At 54.7% G+C, this 19,477-nt stretch overlaps 2 protein-coding genes across 3 annotated transcripts; one reads left to right on the forward strand and one right to left on the reverse strand.

Moving 5' to 3' along the window:
- The first annotated feature begins 1,746 nt into the window (after window positions 1–1,746).
- On the forward strand, window positions 1,747–6,987 carry WFIKKN1 (WAP, follistatin/kazal, immunoglobulin, kunitz and netrin domain containing 1). Its single transcript, XM_006278178.4, has 2 exons — window positions 1,747–2,577; window positions 5,086–6,987. The coding sequence occupies exons 1-2, from the start codon at window positions 2,332–2,334 to the stop codon at window positions 6,577–6,579; spliced, it is 1,740 nt and encodes a 579-aa protein (XP_006278240.1). The 5' UTR covers window positions 1,747–2,331; the 3' UTR covers window positions 6,580–6,987.
- Window positions 6,988–8,544: 1,557 nt separating this feature from the next.
- METTL26 (methyltransferase like 26) lies at window positions 8,545–19,451 on the reverse strand. 2 transcript variants are annotated; one of them, XM_006278177.3, is made up of 6 exons: window positions 19,212–19,442; window positions 16,311–16,470; window positions 15,231–15,290; window positions 13,825–13,892; window positions 12,033–12,111; window positions 8,545–11,372 (listed from the first exon to the last, which is right to left on the reverse strand). In XM_006278177.3, exons 1-6 carry the CDS (start codon window positions 19,391–19,393, stop codon window positions 11,325–11,327), a joined length of 597 nt encoding a protein of 198 aa, XP_006278239.3. In that variant the 5' UTR covers window positions 19,394–19,442; the 3' UTR covers window positions 8,545–11,324. The 2 variants fall into 2 exon arrangements, with proteins under 2 accessions (XP_006278239.3, XP_059572509.1); XM_059716526.1 differs by lacking the exon at window positions 15,231–15,290 and having other exon boundaries at window positions 19,212–19,451.
- Window positions 19,452–19,477: the final 26 nt, after the last annotated feature.

A 19,477-nucleotide genomic window follows, 5' to 3' on the forward strand; every position in this document is an offset into this window, starting at 1 on the left:
TTACTGCAGTTGCATTAGATCTTCTTGGCCTTTTGTGGTCTAAGGTTGAGTGTAGAGAGTATCTGAAGTCCTGGACTAAAGAGTCTGGGATGGAGGATGCTTGCCTGTAGTATCTGGAGCCATCTGAATCCCAAGACCTCTGGGCTTGGGCCTGCGCATAGGATGCCTGCCGATGGATTTAGGAGTATCTGAAGTCCCAGGGTGATAGGTCTGGGATGGTGGATGCTCGCCGGTTGTAGCACTATACATGGTGTTTAGAACAATTAAGTTCTGCCTGCTTAATCAATATGGTTTTTGGAACGATTGTATTCCGTTCAGTTGATATAATTTGGAAGTGATTTGGCTAATTTGACCTGGAACATGAAATATATATTTTTTTAAAAATCTCCAGACAGGAGAGGCTTTTCCAGGCCATCTCCTCATCTGGAGTCACTGAGACAGGCGCATTGTATGCCGTGTGTCTCACCAGCCTGGGCCTCTCCATTAGGTGTCCCCACATCTGCTGTGGAGCTCAGCACCATAGATAGCCCTTATGCTCAGCCCCTAACTAAGACAACATGAGTCAGGAGGATGAGGCCTTTGGGATGAGTGGTTTCCCCTTTTGTCTGAGCTTGTGGCCATGCTCTGAAATGCAGCACTCCAGGCTGGGGTTGACTCTCCCTGCTCACACCCTTCCCCCTCCCGCCAACTTCCTTATTCCAGTGGGGCTAAAACCATTGACCTCTCTGAGCCCTGAGCAGGGAGACTTGGTGGGTGAACACACAATGCAAGGGTGCCTGGAGGAACCCCAGTCCCATTGACACCCCCCCCCCGGGTGTGAATGGCCTGCAAAACAACACTACCTTACTACCTTTTCCAAGTGTTGCTGGGGAGGCTGGGCCCATGTGTGTGCCATGTGGGCACTGATAGGAGCCAGCCTTTTGTTCCCAGAGCTCAAGCTTGCAAAGAGTTTTATGCCTTGGTAACATGGCAGGGGTCTGTCTCCTCTGGCTCCCAGGACTGCAGCTTTCAATGGAGCCCCCTGGGATCTCTGTGAGTGGGCTTGGGATTAGCAGCATAACAATAAACTGCAACCTCTGGAAGCGGGTTATTTTGTGATGTTTTGCTTTCCTGGCCCTGTCAATACCGAAGTGCAGAGCTGCTTTCCCTGCCCTTCTGCCCCTGACTACAGTGTCTTCTCTCAGGAACTGGTGGCACCAGTGGATGCTGGGCTCTGTGCTCGGCAGAGAAGGAGGGAGTGAGAGCACTGGTCTGACACCCAGCGCCCCATGACACTGGAGGTCATCTCCTCACTCCTGAGCTCTGCCCTGGCCAAGTTCTCACGCTGTACTTATTGCTGCGGGCGCTCCCAGGTGCTCCCTGGCCCTGAACCCTCCCTGGAGCCATTTCCAACAAAGAGCTGGCCAGCGCAAAGGAAGCAAGGACAACAGAGCAGCAACACTGCAGGCACCTGGTGCAAGGTCTGGGCTTGCCTAAGTGCTACAGGGCCTGGCTTGGTCAATCCCCTCCAGATGGACAGAGTGCTCTGGCCATTTTCTCATCCTGAAAGAATTTGCTCCCTGGGCTGGGCTTTTTCCCTCCTTTCTCTCTCTCTTTGGAGGCTCCACACATTCTGCCTTTGATCTTCTCCCACTGTTTGCCCAGTCAATCAGCTCAGACGGGGTTAGAGTCTGAGGTCACTGGCTTTTCCATTCCAAACACCCAGACACATCAGTGCGAGGGAGGGGATTCAGATTACAAACTTCCCTCCCTCCTCTCCCACCCCTACCCCACAGACAGACACACATGCACACCCCAGACCAGCTTTCCGGCTCCGCGGGCTCTGAGTCAGTTTATTTGTGTTGTCTGTTGATACTCTGCAGCTTAACAAGCCCAAGAGGGTTAAGGGCGCGTTGAAAGCTGTGGCTGCAAAGCCAAAGCCCCCCTGAGCCTGGGATTTAGAAAGCTCCTTGGCAAGCCAACTGGATGAAGTTGGATGGCACTTGGGAACCACATGGACTGATTCGTTCCCAGAAATTGGGGGATGTGTCTCCTCTTGTAAGGCCCCCACCTGGAACTGCTCATGCTGGGATCTCTTTGGACTCCTGCGCTGGGAGATGATCAGCACAGAGTGCTGCAGGCTGCTGCCAGCAGAGAACGAGGCATGAAACGGAGCCCGGCATCGGGCGTCGTGCCTGTGGGTAACATGCCCACTGGGCACTGGGCACACTAGAGTGGGGAACTTGAGAGCACTGCACGTGATCGCCTGGCTCAGTGAATGTGAGTGTTTCTGCGTGAGAGGGAGCACACCTGGCGGAGAGACCTCCTGCCCGGAGAGCCAGGGGCAGACCAATGCCTCTCTGGAGTTTCGGAGGCCGGGGGCTGAAGAGGAAAAAAGGGAAGCGGAAGCTCGCAGGGGCAAGCCAGCCAGACCCCATGCTGGCAGCACTTGTCTTGGCTCTCCTGTCTGTCCTGGCAGAGGGGGCCAGCCTCCAGCCAATCAGAATGAGCCACCTGGGGGTATGCCCCAACCAGCTGAACCCCAACCTGTGGGTGGATGCCCAGAGCACCTGCGAGCGGGAGTGCCACACGGACCAGGTGAGCCCTGCTCTCCTCCCCAGAGGGGCTGGGCCCAGTGCATGCACGGCCCCATAGAGGCCCTGGCAGAGGGGGCACTGCAGCCACCCTCTGAGGAAAGGCCAAGTGGGGGGCGGTTTATTCTTCATTGCTTACTATCCTACCCTAAATGCATTAGCAAGAGCCATGTGGGAGGGGGGTGAGGATGGCTGGGATTGGCCTGAAGGCTTGGGCAACTCCCCCACCTGCAGTCCTGTCACACAGGCTTTCCAGGGATGTCCTGACTAGAGCTGAGGTGCCAGGCCTGATCCTGCAGGACTTCCACAAGCCTGTGCCCACTTGCTCCTGGGCACAATGATGGGCAGCTGCATGTGCAGGGACTTGTGGGGTAGGGCCAGGTGCTGCTCTGTTTCCATGTGCACCCCCGTCCCTCCAGGGAGCTGCTCTGTGCACTGACTCCAGGAGGGGATTGCAGTCCCCATGGGCATTGGGGCTGCTGGCCAGTTTCACTCTCAAGCAACATTGAGAGGGATGCTAAGTGTCTGATTGAAACGTGTGCCTGGGAGTGAGATATATTAATGAAGGCCTTACAGTGAGGCTAGCAAATGTGGGCTCGAGGCAGAGATGTTGAATAGCCCAGCAGCAGCTACTCACTGATCAGACTGGAGCAAAAGGGCTAAATGCATGGGATGGAGGCAGGACCCAGGGGCCTGGTCCCAGAGGTTCCCTGCACAGCCTCATCAGCACTGGGGGACTGTGGAAATGCGTTCAACCGGGAGGAAGTGACAGTCACTTCTGGCCTTGAACTGGCATTGGGTTTGTATCATGTGGTGGCAAGCTGAAGTGCAGTGCACCTTGATTCCCAGCACACAGCATTTGCTTAGGTCTGCAGGGGAGAGACAGTGGGCTGCCCTAGGCAGAGCACTAGTTTGGATGTCAGGAGCTCAGCCAGGATCTGTGCCCAGGGGCCAGCCATCTGCCCCTCCCACCTTTGTCTGTGTAGCATTCAGGCAGTTATGGGCAGAGACCCTTTCCTTGTAGCCTTGCACAATGGAGCCTCACTCTAGCTTGGGGTTTCCACATGCTGCTGTACTGCATCTAAAAAACAGTGTCAGTAGCTAGACATAGAAGAGAGTCCAGACCCCCCCAGTCCCTTCCCTTGCTGCCTCTGCGATAATGGATCTTCCAGCTCCATGTCAGATAAAAGCCCCATCCCTGCATCCTTCATGTCCAGCCTCTCTTGCACATCAGCAGGGAGGGGAACTGCCTTCCCCTCACAGGGGTGCATCACAGCCCACCCCAGCATGGGGGTGCCCCAAGAACCAGCTGCAATGCCTGGGGAGATGCTGAGATACTGAGCCAGCTCTGGCTCCTGCTTGTCTTTGAAACAAGGGGGAGTCGCACTCCCTGCCAGACTGCCAGCACCACAGTCCCTTCCAAAACATAGCCGTGCCTCTCCAGCTTCCTGAGCAACAGTGACTGCAGAGAAGTGTTTCCTATCAAAGTATTTCTGTGTCCATTCCAGAGTTCCCCCAGTCCCACCTAGCTCAAGAGCATTTGAAGAGGCATCTCCATTTCCCCGCCCCCCCCATGCTGTCCCTATCTGGAGCAACTTAGGTTTGTCTGGTACAGACCCCCACGTCCCATGGAGCCTGGCTTCACTGAACCTGCAGGTCCCACGCTCCTGCAGCCTGGTCCTGTGACAGGGGCTGTTGGCTCCTTGAGCAGGGAAAAGCAGCTGTATACTAGAGATACATGAATCCCCAGGAAGACAAGCGACGAGTGACTGAGAGTCAGGCATCTAGGGTGATTCCCAACTCTGCCACTGGTTCCTTGTGCAGGCCTTGGCTTCCCTCCCCATGTATAAATAGAGAGAGTGGTGGGACATAGCCATGGAGCTGGTCCTGTTGTAACATAAGCCTGGAGCCATGGGTGGGAAGGGCAGCGGCTCTATTCATCAGAACTATTATTAGCACTCTTAAATCACTTCACAGAGCATGACCTCCTGACTTCTTGCTCTGAATTGCATACCTCTTCTCAGTATGTCTCAGGATTTGTCACTAAAGCCTGTGGGCTGAGCAAGGCAGTGCCAGGCCCTGCTGCTCCTGCAGAACTGCTAGGCAGTAAGTGGCACTCTACCTTTTGAGTCCACCTGGCTAGACAGCTGCCCTGTGTGGGGGAGGCAGGGCCATATCCCTAGCAGCAATGTTCTGGGGGGCTTCCCCAAGAAAGGGATGTTAACTACTGTTCCCTGCCCCAAGGCCATTATTCTGTATCCTGAGTCTCCTCTGTAGTGTTTCATGGCTGTGGGGTTTTCCTGACTTAACCCATGCCTCAGTGTTTCTGTGTGCTGTTAAAGATGCCATGCTCCACCTCAGAGGTAGCTGCATTCCAGAAGCAGGTGGAAGTGACTCATAAGTAGGCAGTGGAAGTGCACTGGGGTAAGAGCAGGGTGCTGGCAGCAGGGAGGATGCCAGCATGCAATGGTTCTAATGCTGCTGCTGTTCCCACTTCTCCCCTCTCCCCCAGGACTGTGAAGGCTTTGAGAAATGCTGCACCAATGTCTGTGGGTTGCGGAGCTGTGTAGCAGCCCGCTATGCTGACGGGAGCCTCTCCTCCCTGGAGCTGGCACAGGAGGCCACATGTGAGAGCTTTGTGTGCACCCAGCAGGGCTCAGACTGCGACATCTGGGACGGGCAGCCCATCTGCAAATGCAAGGATCGCTGCGAGAAGGAGCCCAATTTCACTTGCGCCTCAGATGGGCTCACCTACTACAACAAGTGCTACATGGATGCTGAGGCCTGCATCCGGGGCATCAGCCTCACCGTGGTGCCTTGCAAGTACATCTTCACCTGGCCCAACACAAGCCCGGTGCCCCTAGAGACCACAGCCCGGCCCACCCCTGGGGCTGCTGCCGAGGTACCCATCCCACCTGCCCTCTACAACAACCCCTTCCACCAGTCGGTCTATGTGGGTGGCACTGTGAGCTTCCACTGTGATGTGAGTGGCCGGCCCCGGCCAGACATCACCTGGGAGAAGCAGAGTGACCACCAGGAGAACTTCATCATGCGGCCTGACCAGATGTATGGCAATGTGGTGGTCACCAACATTGGCCAATTGGTCATCTACAATGCTCAATATGAGGATGCTGGCATCTACACCTGCACAGCCAGGAACTCCGCTGGGCTCCTCCGTGCTGACTTTCCCCTCTCTGTCATTAAGAGGGAGCACTCCAGTGGGGAGCCTCGCACTCCCAGCACCCAGCAATTCCCCAACACCGAGTGCCTGAAGGAGCCAGACAAGCAGGACTGCGAGGCCCGGCAGGTGCGCTGGCACTTCGACCCCAAAAAGAGCTCCTGCATCACCTTCCGCTATGGTGGCTGTGGTGCCAACCAGAACCACTTTGAGACCTATGAGGAGTGTCGCTCAGCCTGCGTGAGCAGCGCCGTCAACATGTGTCTGCTCCCCATGGTGCAAGGCCCCTGCAAAAACTGGGAGGCTCGTTGGGCCTACAACCACCTCATGAAGCAGTGCCACTCCTTTGTCTATGGTGGCTGTGAGGGCAATGACAACAACTTCGAGAGCAAGGAGAGCTGCGAGGATGTCTGCCCCTTCCCAAAGACCCTCCAGTGCAAGGCCTGCCGCCTGAAGAGCAAGATGGTGCTGAGCCTCTGCCGCAGTGACTTTGCCATTGTAGGCCGCCTCATGGAGATCATTGAGGACCAGGACTCTGGCATTGCCCGCTTCGCCTTGGAGGATGTCCTCAAGGATGAGAAGATGGGCCTCAAGTTCTTCAACATCAAGTATCTGGAAGTGACCTTGACTGACATGGACTGGAGTTGCCCTTGCCCCAACATGACCACAGAGGACGGGCCCCTCATCATCATGGGAGAGGTTCATGATGGCATGGCTGTGCTGGACCCCAACAGCTATGTCCGGGCCGCCAACGACAAACGAGTGAAGAAGATCTATGAGTTGATTGAGAAGAAAACTTGTGAGCTGCTTAACAGGTTCCAGGACTAGCATAGCAGTGTTCCTTCCGCAGGTGCAGCCAGGGGGGCACCTCTGTACAGGGCATCCAGCCAAACAGACAACCCAGCCTTCATCTCTCCAACTAGCCAGTTACGAGCCAGCCCTGGGATCATGGAGCGATCATGGAGCCAGCCCTGGGATCATGGTTAGCTGCCTGTTTCCAGCATCCCAAGGCCCTCAGAGTGGTCTATCCCAAACCCAGAGACCTCAGGACACCATGATGGACCAGTAGTTTATTTTGTAATGTTTGGTTGATTGGGTTGTTTTTTTTGTTCCCACTTTGTTCCATGGTGATGATGAGCTCAGTAACTACCTGTGTCTGACTGTAATTTATGTGTCCGTATGTCTTGTCCATGTAACTTGCCAAGTCCTGACTCTGAATAAAAAACATTATCCTTACGAAGCTGAGTATCTCCCCTCCTCAGAGCCTTGTATTAGCCCCAGGGCTCTGACCCTACCCAATAGGCTAGTGCTAGGCACGGTGCCTGTATACAGAGGATGTGAGATCCTGCTCATGACAAGGAATGGTCCCCTACTCATCTGTAATAAGAAGATTCAGGCCCAGAGCATGGGAGGCAAAATCATCCCCAGCAGAACTCCCCTGATAGCAGTGTGGAGAAACCTCCCCTTCATGGATTTGCCAACAATATGGCTCCCACAGCCCAGTTGGTGGTTTGGGGTGACAGGGATGTATGGTCCGGACAAACTTAGTCATCAGAGCATTATTCTCTTGCTGTATATTTCCTGCTCCCTTGCTTTAGCCCTGATGTTCACAGGCCATTTAGGTGTCTAACTCCCCTTAAAATCCATGCAGGGAAATCAATGGGTGTTAGACACCAAGTCCCTTGGGGGAGCAGGGTCTTTACCCCTCAGACTGCTAGCACTGACCAGGCAGGGGGGGCTGGGGTGTTCATTAGCTGGTGTCACACTCCATTTGCTGGGTGGGGTCCAACAGGCTTGTCCATCCCTTCCCTGGTGCTCTAGTCCCCCTGGTAATAAAGAATGCAGCTCCTGTGGGAACCTTGCTCAGCTTTGGGTGTGATGGTCCCCTGCTGGACAAGAAACACCAGGGCTGCAAATGCACTCAGCTCTTGTTCAGTGAGGCTCCCTGGTGCTGTTCTACCACAGCAGAACCCATGCAAGGGCTGGCCATGCTCTAGCTCATATAAACTAAGTTTGCTGCTCTAATGTATGCACAGGGCAGCTCAGCTTAGTGGCTGGCTAGAGCTGGATGCTACATTCATGAAGAGCCCATTCATGGAGAGCTGTCTAACTAGGCACTGAGCTCGTCCACATAGACTCATACATAGCACAGCTTGTGGCTGGGTGGGTCCAGAAGCCCTTGCTTGCACTGCAGAACTCTTCCTGGGGCAGCTTCCTAAGGTGTTGCAAGGGCCCCAGCAAGAGGGAACCCCTTGTCTCCTACCTGTGGACCTTGCTTTGGAAGCAGTTTTTCTGGGAAAGGCTCCCCTCGAGCTTCCCATAGGGAAGAGCAAGTAACCAGGCAAGGGCTTTAGTTAGCAACAGACTGAGCTACAAAGGGTGTTATAGAGAGAACAGCCTGGAGGCAGCTGCCTTGCCGTCAGGAGGACTGAGTGGGGGACAAGAGTGAAAGGCAGGCAACTCCTATAATTTGTGGGCCTCAGATTTCTGCTTCACTGCATGGGAGAAACTGGCTCTTCCAGCTACCAATTTCAGCAGCATGGGATGAGCTGACAAGGTGGGACAGGAGATGCAGATCAGTAATCCATTCCCCCTGCACTGTTCCCAACTGAAATGTGCTAGATCTCAAACCTGTACTGCCAGCAGAGGCAAACAGCCCCTGCCTCTTCCCCCACCCCAGGGCAATGGGCAATGCCAGCCTGGAGGTACAACTTGTTCGGGGTAGAAAGCTGTAGGGACTGCAGGGCTGGCCTGATCCAGCCTGCTTGTGACAAAGACACCAAGGCCACAGAGTGAAAACCAGACAGGATTTTATTTGGAGAATGGCCAGAAATAAAACTATGAACAGGGCTCTTGTGGCAGCAACAGATTTTGTCACAAGAGGCTTCTGAGGGATACTGTGCAGACACCAGTGATCTCATACGGTATGTTCCCACACGCAGGATCCCAAGCTCTGTGGCTCTTCCTGCTGGACCCACTGAGGACCCCAAGGCCCAGAGCAGGGATGCAACAGCCCCAGGTACCCCAGCAGGGTAGGACCAGAGTCTGAAATAAAGCCTAGGTCTCCTGAGTCCCCAGTGGTCTGCTCAATGGACCATCGTGCCTTCATTAGCCTTCCTTGGTTATTCTGTTAAAAGGAAGCCCCTCTCAGGCTGCAGCTAAAGCAGAGGATAAGCTTCCTTCCGTCAGTGGGGCTGAGCCTCCTTCCTCTAGGGCTGAGAGAGGAGGCCTAGCTCCTGTGTCCTCTCTGCTGACACTACCCAAGATGGACTCAGCGAGGGTCAGTGCTGTGGACCTGTGGCTGCTGGTCACTCTGACCTTATCAGAGAGGGCTTGGCATGGCATAAGATACTAGCCCCCTCCCCTGCCAGAGCCTCAAAGTACTGGCTCCTGCTTGGGGACTCAGGACCAGAAAACCATGAGTCATCTGCAGGCTGGGCTAAAGCAAGGCTGAGACTGGGATGGAGGGGGCAGAGAGGAGCAGAGGTGGACAGCCAGAACGCCACCTCCCCCACCCCTTTCTGCTGGCAGCACCTCCACCCCATGTCACTATATATATATTTGCATATATTACTAAGGAACTACAGGCCCCTCACTCCCTCATACACACATGGCTGCCAGGAGAAAGAGGCCTGGCCTGGGCTAGTGGAGACCCTTGGTCAGCCCAAAACACTATCCTTACACTGACCTTTTGAGTATCGCACCAGCCCCATGGGCCTCCTGGCAACCCAGGGTCAAAGCTCAGCATTAGGGCTGGACAAACACCACACACCAGTCAGCTCAGGAAGAAACCAGCAACAGGCATGTATCTACTGGGCCAAAGGCCAGGTCCCCTTGAGAGGGCATGAGCACAGCAGCATACATCTTTCCATGGGGCCATCTCCTCAGCAATCACCCAGCCCTCTTTTGGGCTGAAGCCCACTGCAATGCTCTAGCTCAACCACTGGAGGGAACCATCACCCCACATAGTCATTCTGCAGCTGCTGGACATTGCTTTCACAAGGGAGCAAAACTGCAATTTCCAGAAGTGCCCAGTGTTTTGGGACCACAAGTCCCTTGGGTACCTAATGGGACTGGTGCTCCTGATGCACCCATATGGCTGAAACTCCCACCCCTATTTTTCAGCCCCAATTTGGATGAACACTTCATCAATGTGACAGGATATCATTTCTACATCAAAACCACTTCTTTCCCCACTGGAAACAAGGTCTTTTTCTTTGACACCTGTTTGTGAGCCGTGGGCTGCCCACACGCTGCATTGCGGGGTAGGGCTGTTCGGAGGTCCGGGTTCTCCCCCAACCAACAGGGATGTCCTCTGAAGAGTTGCTGCCCCTGGTGGGGAGATTCAGACCAGCACACCAGCCGGACGGGTGCATTTCAATCCCTTCAGCACTAGGAGCCACGGGGCAGTGTTTGGAAAGGGGGTGCCTGCCGCCAGGCACTTCAACATGCTGCCTTAGCTCCTAAGGAGAAAAGGCTGGAATACTAAAACTTGGAATGCTTAATATAAGGCACCCACCTCCACTGGGTCCCTACCTAAGTGGTTCAATCTTCTGGGGCAGTGGTTGTCAACCAGGGGTATGCGTACCTCTGGGGTACTTGAGAAGACCCTAGAGCAGGGGTTTTCAACCTTTTTGAATCGGTGCACCCCTGGTGGCCAGATGTGGGGAGGTGCAGGGGGGGCTGCCGTGTGCGAGCTTCCCTCACGCCCGGCATCTGGACAGGTGGGTGGCGCCTGCACAGTAGCACAGGATGGTGCGTGGCGGTGCTTCGTTTCCCTCGCCTGCACGTACCCCCTAGGGCCTTCTCGAGTGCTACCAGTTGACAACCCCTGCCCTAGGGGGTACACAGGGTCGGGCAGGGACAAAGTGATGCCACACACCATCCTGCACTGCCTGCCAGACGCGGGGCAAGCTTGCACACAGCGTCTGCCACCACTCCGTGTTCGGCTGTGCACCCACTCCCCCCCGCTCTTTGTTTGGCCACCAGGGGGACGCTGACCCCAAAGGCTGAACACCCCTGTTCTAGGGACCCACAACCATGAAGCCCACTGTACCTTCAGCAGAGTCAGAGAAACTGGCCCTTAGGGGAAGGCAGGCACAGGCAGAAGAACTAAAGAACTATAAAGAAAAGGAGGCTTGTGGGAGATCTGAAATAGTCAACGGAGAGGGCTGAGGCTGGGCTAGGCCTACCTCAGGGCTGGGAGGTGACCCAAACCATGTGGTTTGCTCTTCCTTGGACCCATCAACACTTAGGGCCTGACTATGGGCAGCTGCATTAAGGGTGTGAAACATAGCTCACAGAAGCAGGGGAGCGGGCAAGAGTGCAATAGAGAGCCTGCCTGAATGGTCCCATCCCCAAAGGGCTTCCAGAACAGACAGCAGGGGGTCAGTAATGCCCATACTTCCCACACAGCAGTCCCGCTGCCAAGTTTTCAGCTGGGGGTTGCCCCCACAGAAACTCTTCCAGCACCCTGGGGACATCACAAGCCACACAGAGCATCACAGACACGGACATGCAGTTGATTCCAGGTAAGCAGAAGGCAGTTCTGGAGCAGAGGCTGGGACAGGGGGTCACTGCTTGCGGAAGATAAGACACTTGTTGTTCACTGGCATGTCCACCTAGAAGCACAAAGCCAGGGTCAGAGGACTGCACCTGCACTGAGAGGAGCTACTGAGAGAGCTGGCTTCCCAGCCAGGCCCAGAGCTGCAAGCACTGTTGTGGCTTGGATAGTTTGGAGCCAGCAGCTCTGGTTGGAGGGAAGGGGAGAAAGGCAGTTCCCCACCTGCTTCAGCTCAGGTTGTGTTGCAGGGAGCTTGCCCTGCCTCTTCCACAACCACCAAATTTTAGGCCTCTAAAAATGCCATGAGAGCAGAGAAGAGGAAGCTCTGCTCCATTTACCCATAGGGATACCAGAAAGAGGACAGGCTCAGACTCCTGCTGGGGAGAGGGAATGATCCTTCCCTGAGGCAGGGACCAAGTTGTAGAGCAGGGAACCAAGAGGCACGTTACCCGGGGGTGGTGGTGGTGAGCAGAGCAGGCACCTCTATATGCCAGCCCATTGACCTGGAGGGGCTGGGAACTGCCTTAGAGCCTCCACACCCCTCCCTACTGCACCGCCTGCTGCACCTCATCCCGGGGTCTAACCCCAACCCAGGACCATCTCTGGCAAGGAGACACCAAGGCACTCAGTGAAGAGGTAGGGTCACCCCCTCCCTGAGAGACCCCAGACTCTGTGGGTGGGCCTGATGCAGGGAGGGAATCCAGGGCAGAGCATGTACCATCATCTCCAGGCACATCCCGTTGGCCTCAGCCAACTGCTGCAGCCAAGCTATGTCCCGAAGACCCCAGGCCGGGTTCCTGCCAAGGAAAGAAACCAGATATGTCATTCCTGCCTTGGCAAGGAGATGGTTCAATCCAGCCTCTCACCACAGGGGATTTTCCAGGAAGCTGAGGGCTGGCTCTCCTATAAGAGCACTGGGTTCAGGAACAGCCTCTCCCCCACAGTGTTTCTCCAAAGAATCTGCAGCTCCCCTCAGGATCTCCTGCCTGGGGGCTCTCAGGACTGGGGCGTCTGGGTGGTGGTTGGGCAAGGGGAACCATGAGTAATGCACTATGGCAAGTATGTGACTCATCTCTGCATCCAGGGGACAAGCAGCCATGAGGATGCCTCAAAGCCAGCAGGTGTCATTTCAGATGCATGATAGGGGACCTGCAGAGCCCTGCCCCATGAATCTAGGGCTCCTTTGGAGCTGGCTGTCCCTAGATAAGTGGTTCTCAACCAGGGTGCCACAAAACCCCCTCAGGGATGCTGTGACATAGCAGGAGCTGCTGTGGCTGCAGCAGCCAGGTAAAACTGCCCCACAGATGTGCTCCTGCTGCATTAGAGCTCTGTGACCAGCCTAAAGCAGGCAGGAGCTGCCTCAGGCCCTTCCTGCTCCAGCCCCTGCCATTCTCCTCCCAGAAACAGAGGCACCTAGGGCAGTTCCACCCACATGCCTGTTTCTGGGAGGAGTGCGGAGGAAAAGCTGCAAAGCATGAGGCAGTTCCTGCCTGCTTTATGCCGATTCGTAGACTGTAAGGCCAGAAGGGACCTCGGAAGATCAAGCAGGAAAGACAACTGGGGGTCAGGTGACCCCAGCAAAGTGACTGTTCAGTCTCCTCTTGAAGATTTCCAAGGTAGGTGATTGCACCACCTCTGGAGGGAGGTTATTCCACAATCTGGGCACCCTGACTATGAAGTTTTTCCTAATGTTAAGCCTGAATAGATCTTCCAGGAGTTTGTGGTCATTACTCCTGGTTTTCCCCTCGGGTGCCCTGGTGAACAGTTGCTCACTGAGCCCTTGATGTACTCCCCTAGTGTAGCGGTAAGCTGATACCAGGTCCCCTCTCAGCCTTCTTTTCCTCAGGCTGAAGAGTCTCAGATCCCTCAGCCTTTTCATGATCATACAGGTGACTCTTCTTTGGACTCTATCAAGCTTGTCCATGTACTTGTTAAAGTGCGGTGCTCAGAACTGGATGCAGTACTCCAGCTGCGGTCTCACCAGTGCTGAGTAAAGCGGAAAAATCACCTCCTTGCTTTTGCTGGAGATACACTGATTGATGCATGCCAGAGTGTTATTTGCCCTACAGGCTACAGCATTGCACTGCCAGCTCATATTCATACTGTGGTCTATTATTACCCCCAGGTTCCTTTCATTTTTGGTCCTAGTCAGTTCAATCAGAAGAGCTCTAATGCAGTAGGAAGTGCATGGGGCAGGTTCACCTGGAGGCAGCAGCACCTGGTTAAGAAGCACCAAATAAGTTCAGGCAGCAACAACAGTGGTTCTCACCTGGAGATGCTACCACATTCAAGAAAAGTGGCATGGACATGCTCTGGGAGAAGTGTACTGCCCTCACCATGCTGGGGCCCTTTCCCTCCCCTCAGCCCAAGCAAAAGGGGCCTAGATCCTTGCAGTCGCTCACTGCAAGGATGGCCCCACTTCAGCACCAGCAAACCCCTCCTCTCATTCCACAGTGGGAGCTGCCAGGTCTGTCCACCTTCTGCTCCCACCCCAGCCCCAGCCCCCCTACCTCTGCCTCAGAGCATGATCGAAGTCCACGTTGCTCTGTGGGCTGATCTGCCCATTGATGGCATAGGGCTGAGGAACACAAAGAAGGGACTCATTAGAAACTGGACTCATTGCAGGCACCTCAAGCACCTGCATGCCACAGACTGGGTGTGATCAGATGTGAGCCCACACCCCCAAACACCAGAAGGGAAGAAGTCAGAGAATAAAGATAAAATAGGTCAATGATCTCTTCCTCACAGACCCTAGTAGATGGGCAGAACTTGTCTTGAGACCATGTAGTCCTAAACTATGGAGTCCTTAGATCTTTCTGTGCAGATGCTGCCTGAGGAGGAGCCTGAGAGAGGACTTCCCACCCCTTGGCCTTCTCCCTCCTCAGACCAGGCAACCCCTTCCACCCAGGACTAATGAGACATCCAGTAAAGTCACCAGTCGGAACTGGATTCACCAATTACCCACTGCTCAGGCCAAGCTGGGAATGGTGGGGCTGAGCTCTGAATGTGTATGTAAAGAGTTTGGGGCAGGATGTCCCTCCCCCAGGGAGTAAGGCTACCCTTGGAGTTAAACCCTGGGCCGGCCAAGTCTTGGACCTCAAGTCCTCATATCTCCAGGCCGGAGTTTCACTGTCTGCACCAGAGGCCTGCTGATAACAACTTGCCCGACATCAGATCTGCAAGGCCAAAGTTCTTCAGGGCTTAAGAGTACTCCAAGGGTAGTGGACAGGACATATTAGTGAACAGAAAAGAATCAAAAACAGCGGGGGGAAAAGCATGACCCCAGTATGTAGGCTCCTGGTAGTCCCTCACAGGGCCATCCCATATGCAGAGTAAAAGGCCTTGTGTGTGAGGGCAGCAGGCAGGTTGGAACGGACTGAAGCTCAGTACTCATGATCAGGGCCAGGCTGTCAAAGGACTTGGCACCATTGTGCTGAGCTCTCTCAACATTGTGACCCTCAGAGCCAGCCAGACCACCCCTCTTGGTGTGAGTAGAGCAAAGAATCTTCCTTCCCCCCAGCAGCATATCATGAGCAGTCACCAGGGATGTAACATGCTTTTGCCACCAGGTGGCACATCCAAGAGCAAGCCCAGAATTTGCTGTCTCCAATGATACCATGTGCTCTGGCTTCCAGTGCCGGTTGTGGTCCCAAACCCTAGTTCCCTGGGGCAGAGATGCAGCATTAGCAGCATTAGTGCTCTCAACTAGCAGGAGCTCCAGTGAAAGGGACCACTCACCCCTCATGACCACTAGGGCCACTCCATTCCTCACTACCTCAGGATAACCTCCCCCTCCCTCCCTGGGTCTCAATGAGGCGGTAGCCACAACTGCACAAAGCAATGCAGCCCCAGTCTGATAGCAGGCTAAGGGCACCCAGTCCAGTAAGTTGTGCCCAGCCTGGGAGCAATCACTTACCCCATAGGTGAACAGCACACCCTGGGGCTTCAGCACCTTCCCTGCTCCTTTGAACAAGCCCTGAGAAAACAAACAGGCACAATACATGGCACAGAGCCAGGAACAAGGGATTTGGGCCTGCAAGACATTCCTCATAGCCAGGACCCTTCCAAGTCTGTTTCCTGGTCTCCATGGTTATTGATGTTCCTTTCATTCCCCACCCTTTCCCTCATCTCTGGGGGCTGAATGAGCCAGTCCAGCTGAGGTATTCCCAGCATGGTCAGAACAGCAAGGCTTCATGCCCTGCTTGGAGGACAAGAGGATTTCCAGCCACATTTCTGACATGCATCATGCACCCCATAAAATCCCATTTGTGGCCATATTAAAGCATGCAAGCAATTTGGGGTGGGGGGAGGATTTCAGCATCAGCAAGGGAAGGGGGACTTAGAATCAGTCCAACTTCAAGTCATCCTGGTCTACACTGGGATCCTGCACACACCCATGGGAGACTGCAAGAAACTTATCCAATAGGAAAGAGTCCAAATCCCCGCCCCACCCAAGGATGGTTTTAGAGCTCAACTATGGGATGGGGAGTCAGGACCTTAAGCAGGTCACTTCAGATGTCACCTGCCTCAGTTCCCCCATCTGCCCAAAGGGAATAGCAATACAGATGTGTCCCAAAGGAGCATGTCAGACTGCACTCATTAACATCTGGGAAGTGCTTCAAGATCAAAGAATGGAGAGTGCCACAGGAGAGTCAACACACTCAGCACCCACTGCCATAACACTTGTTAAGAGCAACAGCTGCTTGCAAGCATCCTTTTCACTACTTTGTTTTGATGACACTCCCCACAACAGCAACACAGCACCATGCCACTAACCTGTTGCTACTAACAGGGATCAACTATAGGAGGTCTATACTCAGGGGAACTATGCACCTACACCCACTACATGGCACCACTGATTTGTGTAGTCTGGGTTACCTGACTGCCCAAAGAAGACCAGAGAAGTGGGGTATGTGCCCAGCTCCAAGGGGCTCAGCCTGTGGCCAGGGGTTCCCACAGCCCCAGGTGAGGGATTAGGGCCAGGACAGCCTCTTACCTCAGTGCAAATCACTGGTGTGATGTGGATCATATTGATGTTGACGATGATATCCATTGAGCCAGGCCTCACGCCCCATGCCTCCCAGCTCTGAGATGCATCCAGGTGAATTGGCGGCAGCACATTTGAGGGCTTCTCTTCTGCGATGTATGCAGAGATACTGCCAAGGGAGAAAGGAGATGGTTCATGCTGAGGGACATGCCACATCCCCATCCACAGTGGAGCTGGAAGAACCAGTGCAGTCAGATCCTACCCACAGACAACCCCCAGCACCAGCCATTCCCCACCCAGCCATGGGGATTCCAACCCAAGACAGCCACCATTCACATGCCCCAGCACCCCACTGTGCTCAGTGCTGTACCTACAGAAGAGAGCATTCCCAGAGAGCTAGCCAGAAGACAGTAAAGGCAAAGCAAGACAAAGGTGAACTGAGAAGAGAATGACTGGAGCCTGTGCCAAAGCTGGCTGACACCAGATCTCCAGGTGCCAGTTTAGCTCCTCAGCCCTAAGCCCTTCCTTTCTCTATATGGTCCTTAGGCTAGTTTCTTCATGGCAAAGCTAGGCTTGAAGCCTAAACTCCAGGTTGACTACAGAGCTGCACTGCACTGCACAGGACATCAAATTCTCCATCTGCTTAAACAGGGACAGGGGCCTATGACAGCAGGCACTTAACAGGGCTGGGTCTGGCTCTCTGGGTGTTCATTCAACCAGTCTACAGCCTGGCATCACTCCCAATAGTGCTAACAGGACTGGGATTGGGCCACAAGGCAGAAGGGGTGACAGGTAGTCTCACCGCAGCTAGTGGGCCCATTCAGCCATGGGCCCATAACAGCCATGCATTTCACAGCCTTGGTATCAGTGCAAGCAGACACCCAAGAGGCAGGTGAATTAGGGCCCATCCATCTCCATCCATAGCTATGAGGCACGGATAAGCAGAGCCCAAATACCTCCATCCTAGGAGTTATACAGAGGCAGGTCTGTGTGGGAGAAGCTGGGATCTCACATGCATCCCACCCCAGGCACAGGCCTGGCAGCTGCAGGACCACACTGCTGAAGAAGAAGGGGCCAGATCCAGCATGGCTGCTCAGATCTTATTCTCAGTCCAATGTTGAGTCCAAGAAGGCTGGGTTTGCTCACACACACGGTGCTGTCTATGCCTTTCGCAGGGCAACCAGTCAAGCACAGACAGCAGAATGCAAACATCTAGGGTACTTTTACACGTGCTCTGAGGTTGGGGAGGGCAATGCTCTAATTAGGCCAGTTCCAAGAGTTACTCTAATTAAAGCACTGCTGTGTCTCCTGTATCAGCATCCCCGTGCTTAAAAATGACAGCGGGAGTGTTTGAACTAAAATTCATTCAACAAATTTTAGTTCAAGGGCCCCACCACCATTTTTAAGCACAGGGATGCTGATACACAAGAGATTGCTGGAGTGCAGTAACTGCCACACTCCAACAGACTCAGTTAATCAAGTCTGCTCCAACATGCTTGAATTCAAGTGCATTGGAGCAGCCTCAGCACTTGTGCATAGGCACCACTAGACATGCAGGCGTGTGTGAGCATGCAGGCATGGGGATGCACAGAGCAGAGCAACTCTTCCATAGCAGCCACAAGAATTTCATTGTAACCTGGGTCTGACAGACTCTACATGTCAATCGGGTGCTAGGCATGTCTGAGTTGGCGCTTCTACATGTACATATTAATGCGAGGCAATAAACTCCGGCGCATATCACATCGGAGTTTATTGTTCCTGGGACCGCAGTGCATTGAGCTGGATCAGAACAGCCCGGAGTTGCTTGAACCCAGCTCAACATACTGCAGAGGGGCTGGCTAGGTCACAAGGTGCCCCAACATCAAGACTTGAACAATGAGGCTCAGCAACATCAAGAAGACTCCACGCACCAGACTTCGTAGGATGCTAGTGACCTATTGCTTTGAACCACCTGTCATACTGGAAATAGTTGCTTAGCATGCATTTGGGAGACCCTAGGAAAAGGGTCATGCCCCACAATATAGAGGAAGGCAACCACCCCCACACATCTTGTTGCAAGCTGGGGAAAACTAAGACCAGCAGAACAGCAGCTACAGACACCACCTTGCCCTGCTGGATGGGTCCACAACAGCCTGCCTTTGCATGCCCCATGGCTACTGCAGTCCTAACAAGAACAGCTCTGAGTTTCTCCATCATACAGGAGCTGGGAACCTCTCTGCTTCCAAGGACCCTAGGGCAGCACAGCACCAACACCTGACTCTGCTGCAAAGAGTTGCTCATTAAAAAGGGAGGATACATCACTCAGAGCTGGCAAGATCAGAACCCACCTAATGGAGTCTATTGTTTGCCCAAGACATACTGCAATGCAATCAGTAGCCTCTATAATGAAGGAGAGGGGGCACAGATTCATAGATGTTAGGGGCTGGAAGGGACCCCGAGATCATCGGGTCCAGCCCCCCTGCACTAGGGCAGAAAAGACTGACATGATGTGCTACCTGCAACAAGGTTGCTACCTGCCTTTCTCCCACTGTGGGCCAAAGGGGAAGAGCCACAAGGAAACGCAAAGGCCTGGCCTCTGCCCTGAGAAGGTGGCTACAAACCTCATTGTGAACACAAGACACTTCAAACCATCCTGCAAACACCAGGAAATGGTTGGTTTCCCATTTGACAGGTGGGAAAACTGTAGCTAACTTTGAAAAAAAGAGAGATTGACCTTAACTTTCTGAGCAAAGATTTTGGATGCCCAGCTTGGGCCTGCTGGAAGGAGGCGGCGCGGGCGTGGGGAGCAAGAGGCTCTGCGGGGCAGCGAGAGTCCCGAGCCGGGCGGGAGGCACCGGGAGCGCCCGGCGCAGGCTGGTGCGGGGCGGCGCCACCACGGCGGGGGCAGGACACGGGGCAGCCCGAGCTCACCGGCTGCGGCAGGCGGGGTCGGGCTCGGACGGCAGCCAGGCGGCCACGGGCAGCGCCCGGGCGAAGCGCGCCGCGTGCAGCCCCGCGCCCGCCGCCACCTCCAGCACGCGCGCGCCGGGGCCCACGTAGCGCCGCAGCACGCGCAGGATCGGCTCCGCGTTGCGCTCCGCCGCCGACCCCATTGTCCCTGCGCGGCAGCGGCGGCGGCTCCCGGCATGCACCTTCCCCGCCCGCGCTTAAAGGGGCCGCGAGCAGCTTTCCCCGTG

The sequence above is a fragment of the Alligator mississippiensis genome, chromosome 13, assembly GCF_030867095.1.
Source record: "Alligator mississippiensis isolate rAllMis1 chromosome 13, rAllMis1, whole genome shotgun sequence".
Taxonomy (NCBI): Eukaryota; Metazoa; Chordata; order Crocodylia; family Alligatoridae; genus Alligator; species Alligator mississippiensis.